The following is a 13,464-nucleotide window of genomic DNA, read 5'->3' as shown; positions in this document are numbered from 1 at the left end:
ACTTTACCTACTGTGCGGCTCTTATTACCTTAATACTCTGGGAGAAGAAATGAAATTAAAATCAAGGACTGACGTAACGATGCATCATAGATCAATTGGTAGGCCAATCCCTTGCACAAAGAGCAGAAGTCAGCTCATTTTATGGCTTATTAATCATTTGCTAAGTTGCCACAATATCAACCAGAAACGGAGCAAAAAGTATTCAGCTTACAATGACATTTCTTCCTCAGAGAACAATTTTGTAGATGAAGGGCATAACAATCTGTGGACAGTAACAAATTATAACCAAAGAGTAAAGCATAAATAAGTTTGAGATTATGACTGAAATTGGAGAAAAAGGGCAAAGAACCACAAACTGTTATACCAGCCTCTCCTCCATGAACTCTCTTCACTTACTGCCTCAGTTAAGCAGCCAACATAAGCAAAGGCCCCACCCTCCCCAGACATTCTCTCTGCCACTCTTTCCCATCGGGCAGAAGATACAAAAGGCTGAAAGCACATATCACCAGGCTCAAGGACAACTTTTATCCAGCTGTTATTAGACTACTGAACAGCCTCCTAGTATGACAAGACTCAAACTCAATCTACTTTGATATAAGTTTGCATTTTATTGTCTGCCTGCATTGCATTCTGTTTTCCTAGTAACTATAACACTTTATTCTGCATGGTTATTGTTTTGCCTTGTATTAATTCAATGAAATAATCAGTATGGATAGCATCTAAACAAATGTTTTCACTGTACTTCAATACATGTGACATTAATAAACCAACTTAAATTTAACTTAATCAAATATCCCCAGGAGATACATTCTGTAATTAGGTGCACAAGATTGCTTAGTTATGTCACAAACCTGGATGTGTATGTGTGGGATCATTTCCTATTCCCACCATCTTTATGAACTAAAGAGAATAAGTAAGTGGATGCATGCTGTACAACCTTAATCTCAAACAGGCTCAAATTCACCCCAACTGACATAACTAATCTTGTTTGGCGAGGTGAACAATCTGCTAGTGGAAAACAGCTGAACAAACAACATTTGCAGAAGGGAAGAATTCATGATGTTTTGGGGCAACACATCAACAATTCCTTTCCTTCTACAGATGTATGACCCAGAGTTCCTCCAGAAGGTTGTTTTCTGCTCCAGAATCCAGCATCTACAGTATCTTGTCTCCATTGTCTAGTGAGGTATCCAAGCTACAGAACATAACATACACAGGCGCAGCATAGGAACAGACCCTTCGGCCCACGATGTTGTGCCGAACCAATTAAATTAGTACTCAAAAGGCCAACGACACTAATCTCTTCTGCCTAAAGTGTCCATATGCTTCCATTTCCCTCACATTCACGTGCCTATCTAAATGTCTCTTAAAAATACCTAATGTATCTGCCTCTACCACCACCCCAGGAAACACACACACATTCTAGGCACTTAAAAAAAAGCCTCTCACATCTCCATTGAACTTGCCCTCTCTCACCTTAAATGCACATCCTCTGGTATTAGACATCTCAAACCCGGGAAAAAGATACTGTCTGTTTACTCAATACACACAAAATGCTAGAGGAACTCAGCAGCCAAGCAGCAGCTATGAAAAAGAGTAAACAGTCAACATTTTGGGCCAAAACTTTCCCTGATGAAGGGTCTCGGCCCAAAATGTCAACCTATTACTCTTTTCCAAAGATGCTGCCTGGCCTATTGAGTTCATCTAGCATTTTGTGTGTATTGCTTTGATTTCCAGCATCTGCAGATTTTCTCCTGTCTGTCTACTCTATCTATGTCTCTTAAACTCTTATAAACTTCTATCAGATCTCTCCTCAGCTTCCGTTGCTCCAGTAAACAACCCAAGTTCGTCCAACCTCTCGCTATAGCACTTGCCCTCTAATCCAGGCAGAATCCTATATTTAGAGTCTATAGGGATAGACACAGCTGGCAAATTTACACTTTGAATCAACATTTGGAAGCTTTGAAAGTTTCATGCTGATGTCTAGATAGTGAGGCCAATGACTTGATCAAATAGCTAATCTTTGTTAAAGTTGCTAATCTGTGCCATACCCAAATTAAAAATAATCAATACTCACACTAAGTCAAGAGTGACATAAACTAATAGGCAACTATCTGAATTGTTCAAAATCTAGGATTTGGACTGGTTGCTTAGTTAAGTCGTCAACTGTAGGACTAAAAAGGCACATTAGTATCAACCAGAAATTAATGTACCGCAATATGTCACACGTTATCAATATTTAGAACCAAGTTTCAGTTCAGTCATCCCAACTATGGTTCCATCCATCCAATGCCGCCTTGGCAAACCAGTTCTTCAGTCTAAATAGGACATTCTCTAAATTAATTAAGAAACAAAGCAGGTTAAAAGAGGACCAGCTCACTTTACCTGTGAAGTAAATAGAAAGATCAAAAAAATCCGGTTACCTTGGAGTATACGTGCTGGAAAGACTGCAGGTTGTGACAGACACACTCCCGCAGTCACTGCTGGATATGGAGCTGATGGGGGAATCTTGAATGAGATCTTGAAAACTGGAACCATATTAATGAAAACATAAAGGAAATTAAACTCTGAAAATAGCATTTTCACCAATATCAAGAATTGAACTAAAAATACATGCATCTGTACAAGAACAAAAGGGGAAAAATACCATAGAAAAGAATACCATCTCATTTAGGAAGATGATTAACAGGATGGGCCTGTAATGAGGGCACCTTTGCTCGGTGATTCAAATCAAGATTGTTGCAGTGGGGGAAAGATCCATGAAGGAGAAAAATGATAAATTCCAAGTTAGAAACTTGAGGATAGGACAGAGCAGAACAAAAAAAAAACACAACTCAGATTCTTTCTTCAATTTCTCTGAAGAGCATCAGTTTATTTTGAGGAGTCAGTTTTCTTATTTTGCCTCAGGGAATTCAGGAACCCAATGGTTTGTATTAATCCTAAATCAGAGATCTCCACCAGCTGGTCACGTCATCCTTCTCCAACTTTTTAATCCCTTCAGCTAATCAAGTCATATGATTGGATTCATAGAAATTGTTATAGCTGGGAAAGAGGTCATTGAGCTCAATGAACCTAACCCAACCTTGATCTCTGCTACAGCAACCTGATCAGTCCTCTTTCCTGGTTCTTTCCTTTCAGTTCCATAATATTTCCTTCAAATTGCTGCTTAATGCTTTATTAAAAGAGAATTAAATGTGCTTCAATTCTCCTTTCAGTTAAGTATGCCAAATGGACTGTGTCACCGATTTAAAAAATTTACCTCCTGTTACACATTTAGCACATTCAAAACAAAATTACTTACCATCAACTCAACTACTGTTCACATCCTGTGCCTCTTACTCAAAGGAAAACAAAATCTCAATCACTGCACCAACATGATGTGCAGCTGAAATCCATTCTCCAGTGATTGTCCTGCCATTAACTTATGTGTTATCATAAACTAGATTTCAGGAATCAGTACAAAAATAGAGTGAAAATGTTCATTAAAAGATACACATGACCAAGGTATCAAAATCTCAGTTCATCTGATCAATGCTATAATGACGAATTAGAAGTCAGTGTTTGAAAGGACAGAACTACTTTCAACAATAACTTTCAAGGAATTGGATAAAGACATGGCTTTCTTCTCTGTGATTCTGTTTGTGATTCTATGGAAGTACATCCACTTAATAGCAATAGACAAACAAATATTGAAATCTAATCCCATAGCTTTAGTAACAAATCAGAAAAAAGTAGCCCATTACCAGGATGCATAATTCAACTAGTAACAGATGCAAGATTCCAACCAATGTCTGGAATTTGGGTCTCAGTACTACGATCTTTTGCCATTCTTGGCTTCCTATTTAACTGCCGCTGTGATCTTTACCTCCAAAAAGTATTCTCTTCATGTAGGTTCAGGAACAGCACTTCATCTTTCAGTAATTCACTTTATAACTTTCAAGACTTAATGGTTTCAGAACTGAAACTTGGGATTATTTTTCTTGAACAGCAGGTATTACCACTGGTTGTATTGCTATTTAAACTTTTTCTTTTAGCTCTCATTCCTTTTACTTGTTCCATTGTGACCAATTGCCTTTAACTGTCTTGTGTTCTCATCTCCTTTTTTCTCTGGCTCATTATTGACCAAAAACCTTTCAATGGTCAACTCAACGTGTTAACTGTTGTTTTCTTTGCCTAAATCTTTTCTGAAAGTGGATTCTGGTTAATTGGTCCATCAGTCAATTGGGGCAGAACAAAAAAGAAAAAATATAATAGTCAGCGTTCCCTTGATTCATTTAGGACACTATGCCGCTTAATTGGGGCAGGAGACAGTTGCCAAACAATTTCTAACCAGCACTTATGTGGCTGTTTGGCACTACCATCATGCTTACAGCAAGCAGTTTTTGATAGCATCAGTTGTATTAATATGTATTCAAAAAGCAATGATTTTTTATCACTGATAGTTGGTGAGTAATAAGCAGTAAAACAATTCAAAACTGTTTTGCTCACTCCGATTTCAAGCACTCAGGCTTGGAGATGCCAAAAACAACCTCACTACTTCAACAAGTTTGGAACTATGAATCATTTGAAAATATTGCAAAATCATCTTGAATTGCTACAATGAAAATCAAAATTTGGAGGATGCAATTGTCAAAAATTGTATGAAGGCAGTATATTATCTATACTAGGTGTCAGTGCTGATTTTGTTCATTTACATTCAATTGAAAGAACTGTGTATTAGTTCCCTATAGTTATTGGGGTTATTCCTCCAATAACTATAGGGAACTAATACACAGTTTTCCTGTACTGCAGTGTTCTAATTTGTTCTGTATTTCCTTTAAATACATAATTTGTTACTCAGTTCAACAGTAATTTGACTTTTTTTTAAAACAATTGTAACTATTTCCATGAAACTTTGGCAATTTGGGGCAGCTGCTTAATTCAGCCAAAATGTACTGGTCCCGATGTGTCCCAATTAACCAGAATCCACTACTTGACTTCACAATTCTGCACTTCTTGCTTCAGACTAATCTCATGCATCATCAAAGCACCAGCTGGTGACACAGTACAATTGGCCAAGGTTAGCACTCGTATCCAAAATCAGCTTTACACATGGAATAAAAATATAAATAACCTAAAACACTAAAAATAGTCAATGAATAAGAAGCCAGATCAGTTATAACAACAATTGTTTTTTAGGTCAGGAACTGCCATCATGCATTGTACAGATTCTCACACAAGCATATTTTTAGAGAAAATTGTGACTCAGAGTTCAATTGGACATACCTTGCAATTGAGAAATTAGAGTAGAAGTTTCTGCCAAAGCATTTACTAAGACAGATTATAAAATCACATTTAAAGCTTAACAGTGTAGAACTGTAACAGATGTGACTAAGATATAAAAGATGAACTCCAAAATAGTTTAGCTTGCAAAGACTGGAAACTGGGTAACTGTGCAATAAGTTTAAATCTTTATTTAATTAAATCTTACATCTGTCCCACAACATGAGGGAGTAAAAATTGTTGCATTATGACTCCGTCACAATGTACAGACATGTGAATTTATAAGTCTAATGGCCTGTAGAAACAAGCTGTCCCATAGCCGGTTGCTCCTGGCTTTAATGCTGCGGTACCGTTTGCCAAACGGAAGCAGCCAAAACAGTTTATGGTTGTGGTGACTGGCATCCCCAATGATCTTCTAGGCCTTATTTATGCACGTGCTGCTGTAAATGTCCTCAGTGGAGGGAAGTTCACATCCACAGATGTGCTGCGCTGTCCATACCACTCTCTGCAGTGCCCAGCGATCAAGGCTGGTGCAGTTCCCGTACCTGTAGTGATACGGCCATTCAGTATGCTCTCAATGGTGCCCCTGCAGAAGGTCTTGAGGATTTGGGGGCTTATGCCAAACTTCTTCAGTTGCCTGAGGTGGAAGAGACGTTGTTGTGCTTTTATTTTTCGCCACACAGCTGGTGTGTACAGTCCAGGTGAGATCTTCGATTATGTATACTTGAGGAACTTGAAACTACTGAACTCCAGACCCACTGATGTTGATCAGGGCGAGTCTGTCCCCACTCCTCCTGTAATTCACCATTGGCTCTTTTGTTTTTTGGACATTGAGGGGGAGGTTATTATCTTGGTACCGCTGCGTCAGGGTGTTAACCTCTCCTCTGTAGGCTGTCTCATCACCACTGGAAATAAGACCGATCAATATCAGGTCATCTGCAAACTTGATCAGCAGATTGGAACTGTCTATGGCTGCACAGGCACGGGGATAAAGGGAGTAGAGGAGGGGACTCAGGACACAACCCCGAGTCCCTTCCTCTCAGGGTAAAAAAAACAATTATTTGTAAGAATCACTAATATTTTCTCTAGCTTACTAATTTACCATTTGAATCAAAGATTGTCAATGTCCCTCATTACAAAATCATTTGATTCGACAAGTAGAAATTTACAGCAAAATGCCAAAAGAACGAAGTTCACCCACCTAGTCCCACTTCCAGCTCCTAGCCCATGAATAATACAGATTTCAGCACATCAGGTGGAGGACAAGATTGGCAATTCTAATAACCCTTGGGGGTCACTCATGTGAATCACATATAACCAGAATCTTGATACTCAGCCATGTATTTAAAGACAGAACTGGTAGAATTTATTAGCAATTTAGTTTCTACCAGAATATTATCAAACCAACAGCAGAATCAGAATCAGGTTTATTATCACCAGCATGTGACGTGAAATTTGTTAACTTAGCAGCAGCAGTTCAATGCAATACGTAATCTAGCAGAGAGAGAAAAAAAATTAATAGTAATAAATAAAATAAAACATAATAAACAAACAAGTAAATCAATTACATGTATTGAATAGATTTTTTAAAATGTGCAAAAAATAGAAATACTGTACATTAAAAAAAGTGAGGTCGTCTCCAAAGCTTCAATGTCCATTTAGGAATTGGATGGCAAAGGGGAAGAAGCTGTTCCTGACTCGCTAAGTGTGTGCCTTCAGTCTTCTGTACCTCCTCCCTTATGGTAACAGTGAGAAAAGGGCATGCCCTGAGTGCTAGACGTCCTTAATAATGGACGCCGCCTTTCTGAGATACCACTCCCTAAAGATCTCCTGGGTACTTTGTAGGCCAGTGCCCAAGATGGAGCTGACTAGATTTACAACTTCTTTAGCTTTCAGTCCTCTGCAATAGCCCCTCTATACCAGACAGTGATGCAGCCTGTCAGAATGTTTTCCACCGTACAACTATAGAAGCTTTTGAATATATTTGTTGACATGCCAAATTTCTTCAGACTCTAATAAAGTATAGCCGCTGTCTTGCCTTCTTTATGACTACATCAATATGTTGGGACCAGGTTAGATCCTCAGAGATCTTGACACAGAGGAACTTGAAGCTGCTCACTCTCCACTTCTGATCCCTCTATGAGGATTGGTATGTGCTCCTTCGTCTTACCTTTCCTGAAATCCACAATCAGCTCTTTCATCTTACTGACATTGAGTGCCAGGTTGTTGCTGCGGAACCATTCCACCAGTTGGCATATCTCACAATGGATTCTTCTTTAAAATGCAAGGAATTATGGTTTTCTGCAGCATTACTTGCTTGAAATATTTACCTAGTCTGGGTGGTATGCAAACTCAGTCTCACCTTCTAATGTGAGCAGGAAAACCATTTCCTCTGGGCATACAAGATTGTCAGTGAGGCACAAATATCAAGAATGATTAAAGATAAACAGTCAAAGCCACAGCAACAAATGAGACAGAATTGTGGACTACACAATTCCCTAACTTGTTTAATTTGAGGAATTCTAAGCGGAGCTTTTGGAACTTGTAGATTTAGGAGACAAGTAGAAAAATAGACTTGACCAAGAAAGCTACTGCAAGGCAGACATGAGAACTGCTTGTAATCCAGATTTCAGTTAATGATAACAAGTATTACAACAGCACAAGTAGTTAAGAGCTTCTGATATCTCAGTCCCAGCCTTCCTCAACCCGGGATGCATCTGAAGCAGGTAACTTGTTTGAGTGATTTCCTCCTATTTAGCACTTCCTTCCTTTCTTTGGTAGACAGAGTTCACCTTTGCAAAGTTTGGGTATATATGTTAAAACTTTAATGTTTCTTTCTATACATGCCACAATACGAACGAGCCTTTATAATGAAACCCCCTGGTTTCCTTGGCTGTGGACGTGTAGGGAAAACAACCTCTGCCCCCGCCAAACCTGTGAGATTGAGGGGCTCTCCCACACCAAAGCCCTGTTGGTGTGGATACTGTGTAACTTGCTACCCCGTTACAAATTAGTGCCGCAAAATAACAGACTGTACACCACATTATGATTAAAAGATTAAATTTATGAACCTTAATTTGACTAAAGGGTTAGTAAAAAAAAAAGGGCCATGTTAATGATGCAGTCAAATGTGCACAAGTTGGAGCTCAAAATTTTTCCATAGTTACCAATCCTCAATCAATCTTACCCGGGGCTTCGTTGAATCACAGTCCCGCTCCAGGTCAGATCCTACGACCTCTTCTTTCCTGAATCTTCCCTCTTCATCTCCTCTCGAACAAAAGCCCCAAGCCCAACCTTGGTGTCCCTCACCAGAGAAACCTTCCCTTATTTCAACCATCCTAATTGGATGTTACACATTTCTCCTCATCTCTTATCTTCAACAATAACCCAAACAAGCTGAAAACAGAATAGACTGCTCTCACAGAACTGCTAAATGAAATACATACAGCAGCATAGTGGAAATACAAACCAGGGCATTACAATAGTACACAGGAGAATATTGTACCATTCTTCTGGCAAAGGACAATTACTTTCTATGTTATCATAGGTTTTGTCAGAATTTCTCATAAATTCTTTATAATCTTTAACAGGTGATCCTTGACACTTAACACTTTGCATACTGTTGGGGGGTGGGGTTTGACCAAACAGAGGAAAGTCACAGTGGTCAGGTTTCTGGTAACGAGTCTGCCTTTGTGATTCAGAAGAGAAAGGGGGAGAAGAGGCATGTTGTGGTGACAGGGGATTCATTAGTTAGGGGAATGGACAGGAGTTTGGGGGATAGGCAAGAATGAGATTCCCATATGGTATGTTGTCTCCCAGGTGGAGGGTCTGGAAACGTAGAAAACCTACAGCACAATACAGGCCCTTTGCCCCACAATATTGTGCCAAGCATGTACTCACCTAGAAATTACCTAAGGTTACCCATAGCCCTCTATTTTTCTAAGTTCCATGTACCAATCCAGGAGTCTCTTAAAAGACCCTGGGATATCTTGAATCAAATCCTCAGCATTTTTAAGTGGGAGGGTGAACAGCCAGAAGTAGTTGTGGTCCATGTAAGTTCCAATGACTTGGGTAGGATGAGTGACGAGATTCAGGGAATTAGGTGCTAAGTTAAAGGGCAGGACCTCCAAGGGTGTGATCTTAGGATTGCTACCCATGCCACGTGGTAGTGAGGCCAGAACTAGGAGATTATACAGTTTAATACGTGGCTAAGGAGCTGGTTTAGGAGGGAGGGCATAAGATTTTTGGATCACTGGGCTCTCTTCCAGATAAGGTGGGACCTGTACAGAAGGGACGGTTTGCACCTGAACTGGAGGGGGACTAATATCCTAGCAGTAAGACTTGTTAACACTACACGGCGGGGTTTAAACTCGGAGTTGCAGGGGATGGGAATCAGAGTACCATAGCAGTTAGTGAGAGATCATGGAGGCAGATGTTGGTAAGACCTCAAAGTTAGGAATCGAAAGGTTGAGCATGGTGTGACTAGTGTCCTGAGCTGCATACATTTCAATGCAAGAGGTATTTCAGGAAAGGCAGATGATAGTGCTGAAGATGAAGTAGCTGGTTTACAACATGTGGTAAGGAGAGCCTGTTGATAGGACAAAATAGCAGTCAGCAGGATGAATTGCAACATAAAAGGCAGACAAAATCAAAAAGGGTGAATACATGACTGAAATTGTTGTTTTTGAATGTGCATTATGGAATAAGGTAGATGAGCTTGTAACACAGCTGCAGACTGGCAGGTATGATGTTGTAAGCATAAATGAATCATGGCTGAAAGAAAACTATAGCTGGGAGCTCAGTGCCCAAGGATTCACACTGTAATGAAAGAACAAGCAGAAAGGCAGAGGGGATGGTGTTACTCTGTTGGTAAAAAAAAGGAAATTAAATCATTAGAAAGTGGTAACATAAGATCAGCAGATGTTGAATCTTTGTGGATAGAGCCAAGGAACTGGAAAGGTAAAATGACCTTAATGGAAGTTGTACATAGACCCCCAAACAGTAGTAAAGGTGTGGTCTACAAATTACGAGAGATAGAAAGTGTATGCCAAAATGGCAATATTACACTAGTCGTGGGGATTTCAATATGCAGGTAGATTGGGAAAATCAGATTGGTGCTGGATACCAGGAGTCGAAAAGTTGCCTACAAGATGGCTTTTTAGAGCAGCTTGTGGTTTAGTCCACTAGGGGATCAGCTATTCTGGACTGGGTGTTGTGCAATGAACAAGAATTAATTAGAGGGCTTAAGGTAAAAGAACCCTCAGGGGAAGTTATTATAATATGATCAAATTCACCCTGAAATTTGAGAAGGAGAAAATAAAGTCAGAGGTATCAGTATTACAGTGGAGTAAAGAGAAACACAGAGGCACGACACATGCCGGTGATTCTGAGTTGGCCAGAATTGATTGGAAAACAACACTGGCAGGGATAACAGCAGAGCAGCAATGGCTGAAATTTCTGGAAGTAACTCGGAAGGCATGGAATATATACTGTACATCCCAAAGAGGAAGTAGTATTCTAAAGGAAATATGACACAACAGGGGCCAACAAGAGAAGTTAAAGCCAGCATAAAAGCCAAAGAGAGGGTATATAATAGAGTAGAGATTAGTGGGAAGTCAGAGGATTGGGAAGCTTTTAAAAGCTGACAGAAGGCAACTAAAACAGTCATTAAGGTAAAGAATAAACTAGCCAATAATATAAAAGAGGAGACAAGAAATTTCTTCGGTTACATTAGTGTATAAGAGAGGTGAGAGTAAATATCGGACCACTGGAATACTATGTTAAGGAGGTAGTGAAGGAGAAGGAAATAGCGGATGAACTGAATAAGTATTTTGTACCAGTCTTCACTGTGGAAGACACCAGTTGTATGGTGGAATTTTCAGGTGTCAAGAAGTGCAAGAGTTACTAGAGAGAAAGTTCTTCGGAAACTGAAAGATCTGAAGGTACACAAGTCATCTGGACCAGATGGAGTACACCCCAGGGTTCTGAAAGGTGGCTGAAGAGATTGTGGAGGCATTAGTAATGATCTTTCAAGAATCACTAGATTCTGTAATGGTTCCAGCAGACTGGAAAATTACAAATGTCACTCCACTCTTCAAGAAGGGAGAGAGGCAGAAGAAAAGAAACTTCAGGCCAGTTAGTCTGATCTCAGTGGTTGGGAAGTTGTTGGTGTCAATTATTAAGGATGAGGTCTAAAGGTACTTGGAGGCACATGATAAAATAGGGCAGAGTCAGCATGGTTTCTTCAAGGAAAATCTGTTGAAATTCTTTGAAGAAACAACAAGCAGGATAGACAAAGGAGAATTGGTTGATGTTGTGTACTTGGATTTTCAGAAGGCCTTTGACAAGGTGCCACTCATGAGGCTGTTTAACAAGCTATGAGCCCATGGTATTCCTGGAAAGATTCTAGCATGGACTAAGCCGTGGTTGATTGGCAGGAGGCAAAGAGTGGGAATAAAGAGAACTTTTTCAGGTTGGCTGCCAGTGACTAGTGGTGTTCCACCGGGGTCTGAGTTAGAACCGATTCTTTTCACGTTATATGCCAATGATTTGGATAATGGAATCCGATATTCCAATTGGAGGCTGGAAGGTGGATAACATCAGGTATGCGGATGACACGTTGTTAGTTGACAGCGAATGCAAACTGCAAATTATGCTGAATAAAGTGAATGAGAAAAGCCTCGACTACGGACTTAAAATCGACCCTAAGAAACCAAAACCGATGGTGGTAAGCAAAACAAACAGTGAAGACCCATTCATGATGGTATCTTTTCAAGTGAATGGACAAGACATGGAACAGGTGCAAAAGGTTGAATATCTTGGCAGTTGTCTGACAGATGACGGGAGATGTGAAGTTGAGATCAGAAGGAGAATAGGTATGGCTGAGACCCAGTTCATAAAGCTAAAAGATCTACTATGGAGACCGCACCTGTCTGCAAATGGAATAGCAGCAATTTTGTGCTGCTCTTAGTTCTGTTTCTCTCCCCCTAGTTTAAACTTTGAATTTAAAATTTTTATTTGCTGATTCTTGAGTGGGAACAAAATGTCTATGTCTACGAGGAGTGGGAAGAACTTGTCTGAACCTAGTGACAAAAGAAATGGGAAAGGAAAGATGCAAAAGGAAAGATCTGATGAAATGCCACCATGGGCTGAAGATGTGGTTGGGACACTGAATTCAATTAAAGATCAGAATGGGTCAATTAAAGAATAGTAATGAAATGAAGTTATTTCTGGGCAAACTTAAAGACTTGGAAACTCAAGTTATTACACACGAAGAGGAATTGAAGATAACTAAGCAAAAATTGTTTGAAGCTATAACTCGTTTGGAAAGATATCAAAATAAGATTATAGACCTGGAACCTAGGTCTCACTGAAGGAATATATGAATCGTTGAGCTGCAAGTAGGAGCTGAAGATGGAGATTTAACTGCTTACTTGGGTAAGCTTTTTCATACTCTATTTCCTACCATATTATCATAGCCGCCTGCTACAGGAAGAGCACACAGAGCTTTTACTTCGAAATTTAAAGATCCAAATAAACCAAGATTTGTTTTCGTTTGTTTTCATCACTTTAAAATTAAAGATCAAATAATATGACAGGCAAGAAAACAAAGAGTTTTTAGATTTAAGGAATCTGAGCTCTGTTTTTATGAGGATTATCCAAAGGAGGTAATGGAACAAAGATCAAGATTTGCTCTGGGAATGAAACAGTCATATGATAATAAACTGGATACTGTTGGCGGGGACGACCGACCAGGTGTGAGCCACGGTGGCAGGGCCTCTGGCACTGAGTCTGACCCTGTGGTGCAGAAAGATGGGACAGAGAAGAGGAGAGCTGTCGTCATTGGAGACTCTATAGTCAGACAAGCAGACAGGAGATTTTGTGGACGTGAGAAGGACACCCGCATGGTTTGTTGCCTCCCAGGTGCCAGGGTCCGGGATGTCTCTGACCGGGTGCACGACATCCTGGTACGAGAGGGAAAGCAACCAGAAGTCGTGATACATGTTGGGACCAACGACATAGGCAGGAAGAGGGATGAGGTCCTGAAGTGTGAGTTTCGGGAATTAGGCAGAAGGCTGAAGAACAGGACCTCAAGGGTGATGTCCTCAGGATTGCTGCCAGTGCTACATGACAGAGATGGTAAGAATTGGAGGAGATGGCAGTTGAATGCGTGGCTGAGGAGTTGATGCAGGGAGCAGCGTT

The 13,464-nt window shown here is 40.0% G+C and overlaps 1 protein-coding gene and 1 long non-coding RNA gene across 6 annotated transcripts in view; one reads left to right on the top strand and one right to left on the bottom strand.

The window, feature by feature from the left end:
• The window catches only part of zfyve28 (zinc finger, FYVE domain containing 28), a 193,076-nt gene that overhangs the window by 40,870 nt on the left and 138,742 nt on the right, over positions 1 to 13,464 (bottom strand). For 3 of the 5 annotated variants that reach the window (XM_063049568.1, XM_063049567.1, XM_063049569.1), the window contains exon 9: positions 2,424 to 2,528. The exons of 1 other annotated variant lie outside the window; for it this stretch is intronic. In XM_063049568.1, the coding sequence (XP_062905638.1) occupies positions 2,424 to 2,528 (105 nt within the window). Of the gene's footprint in view, positions 1 to 2,423; positions 2,529 to 5,424; positions 6,757 to 13,464 lie in introns of those variants that run through there. One more of the 5 variants, XM_063049571.1, reaches the window with a different exon arrangement.
• LOC134347235 (uncharacterized) overlaps positions 1 to 13,464 on the top strand; it is a 55,862-nt gene that overhangs the window by 18,626 nt on the left and 23,772 nt on the right. The window lies entirely within an intron of this gene.

This window comes from Mobula hypostoma, chromosome 5, assembly GCF_963921235.1.
Source record: "Mobula hypostoma chromosome 5, sMobHyp1.1, whole genome shotgun sequence".
Classification (NCBI taxonomy): domain Eukaryota; kingdom Metazoa; phylum Chordata; class Chondrichthyes; order Myliobatiformes; family Myliobatidae; genus Mobula; species Mobula hypostoma.
The sequence above is the reverse complement of the archived record's forward strand: the minus strand, read 5'-3'. Positions and strand labels throughout refer to the sequence as shown.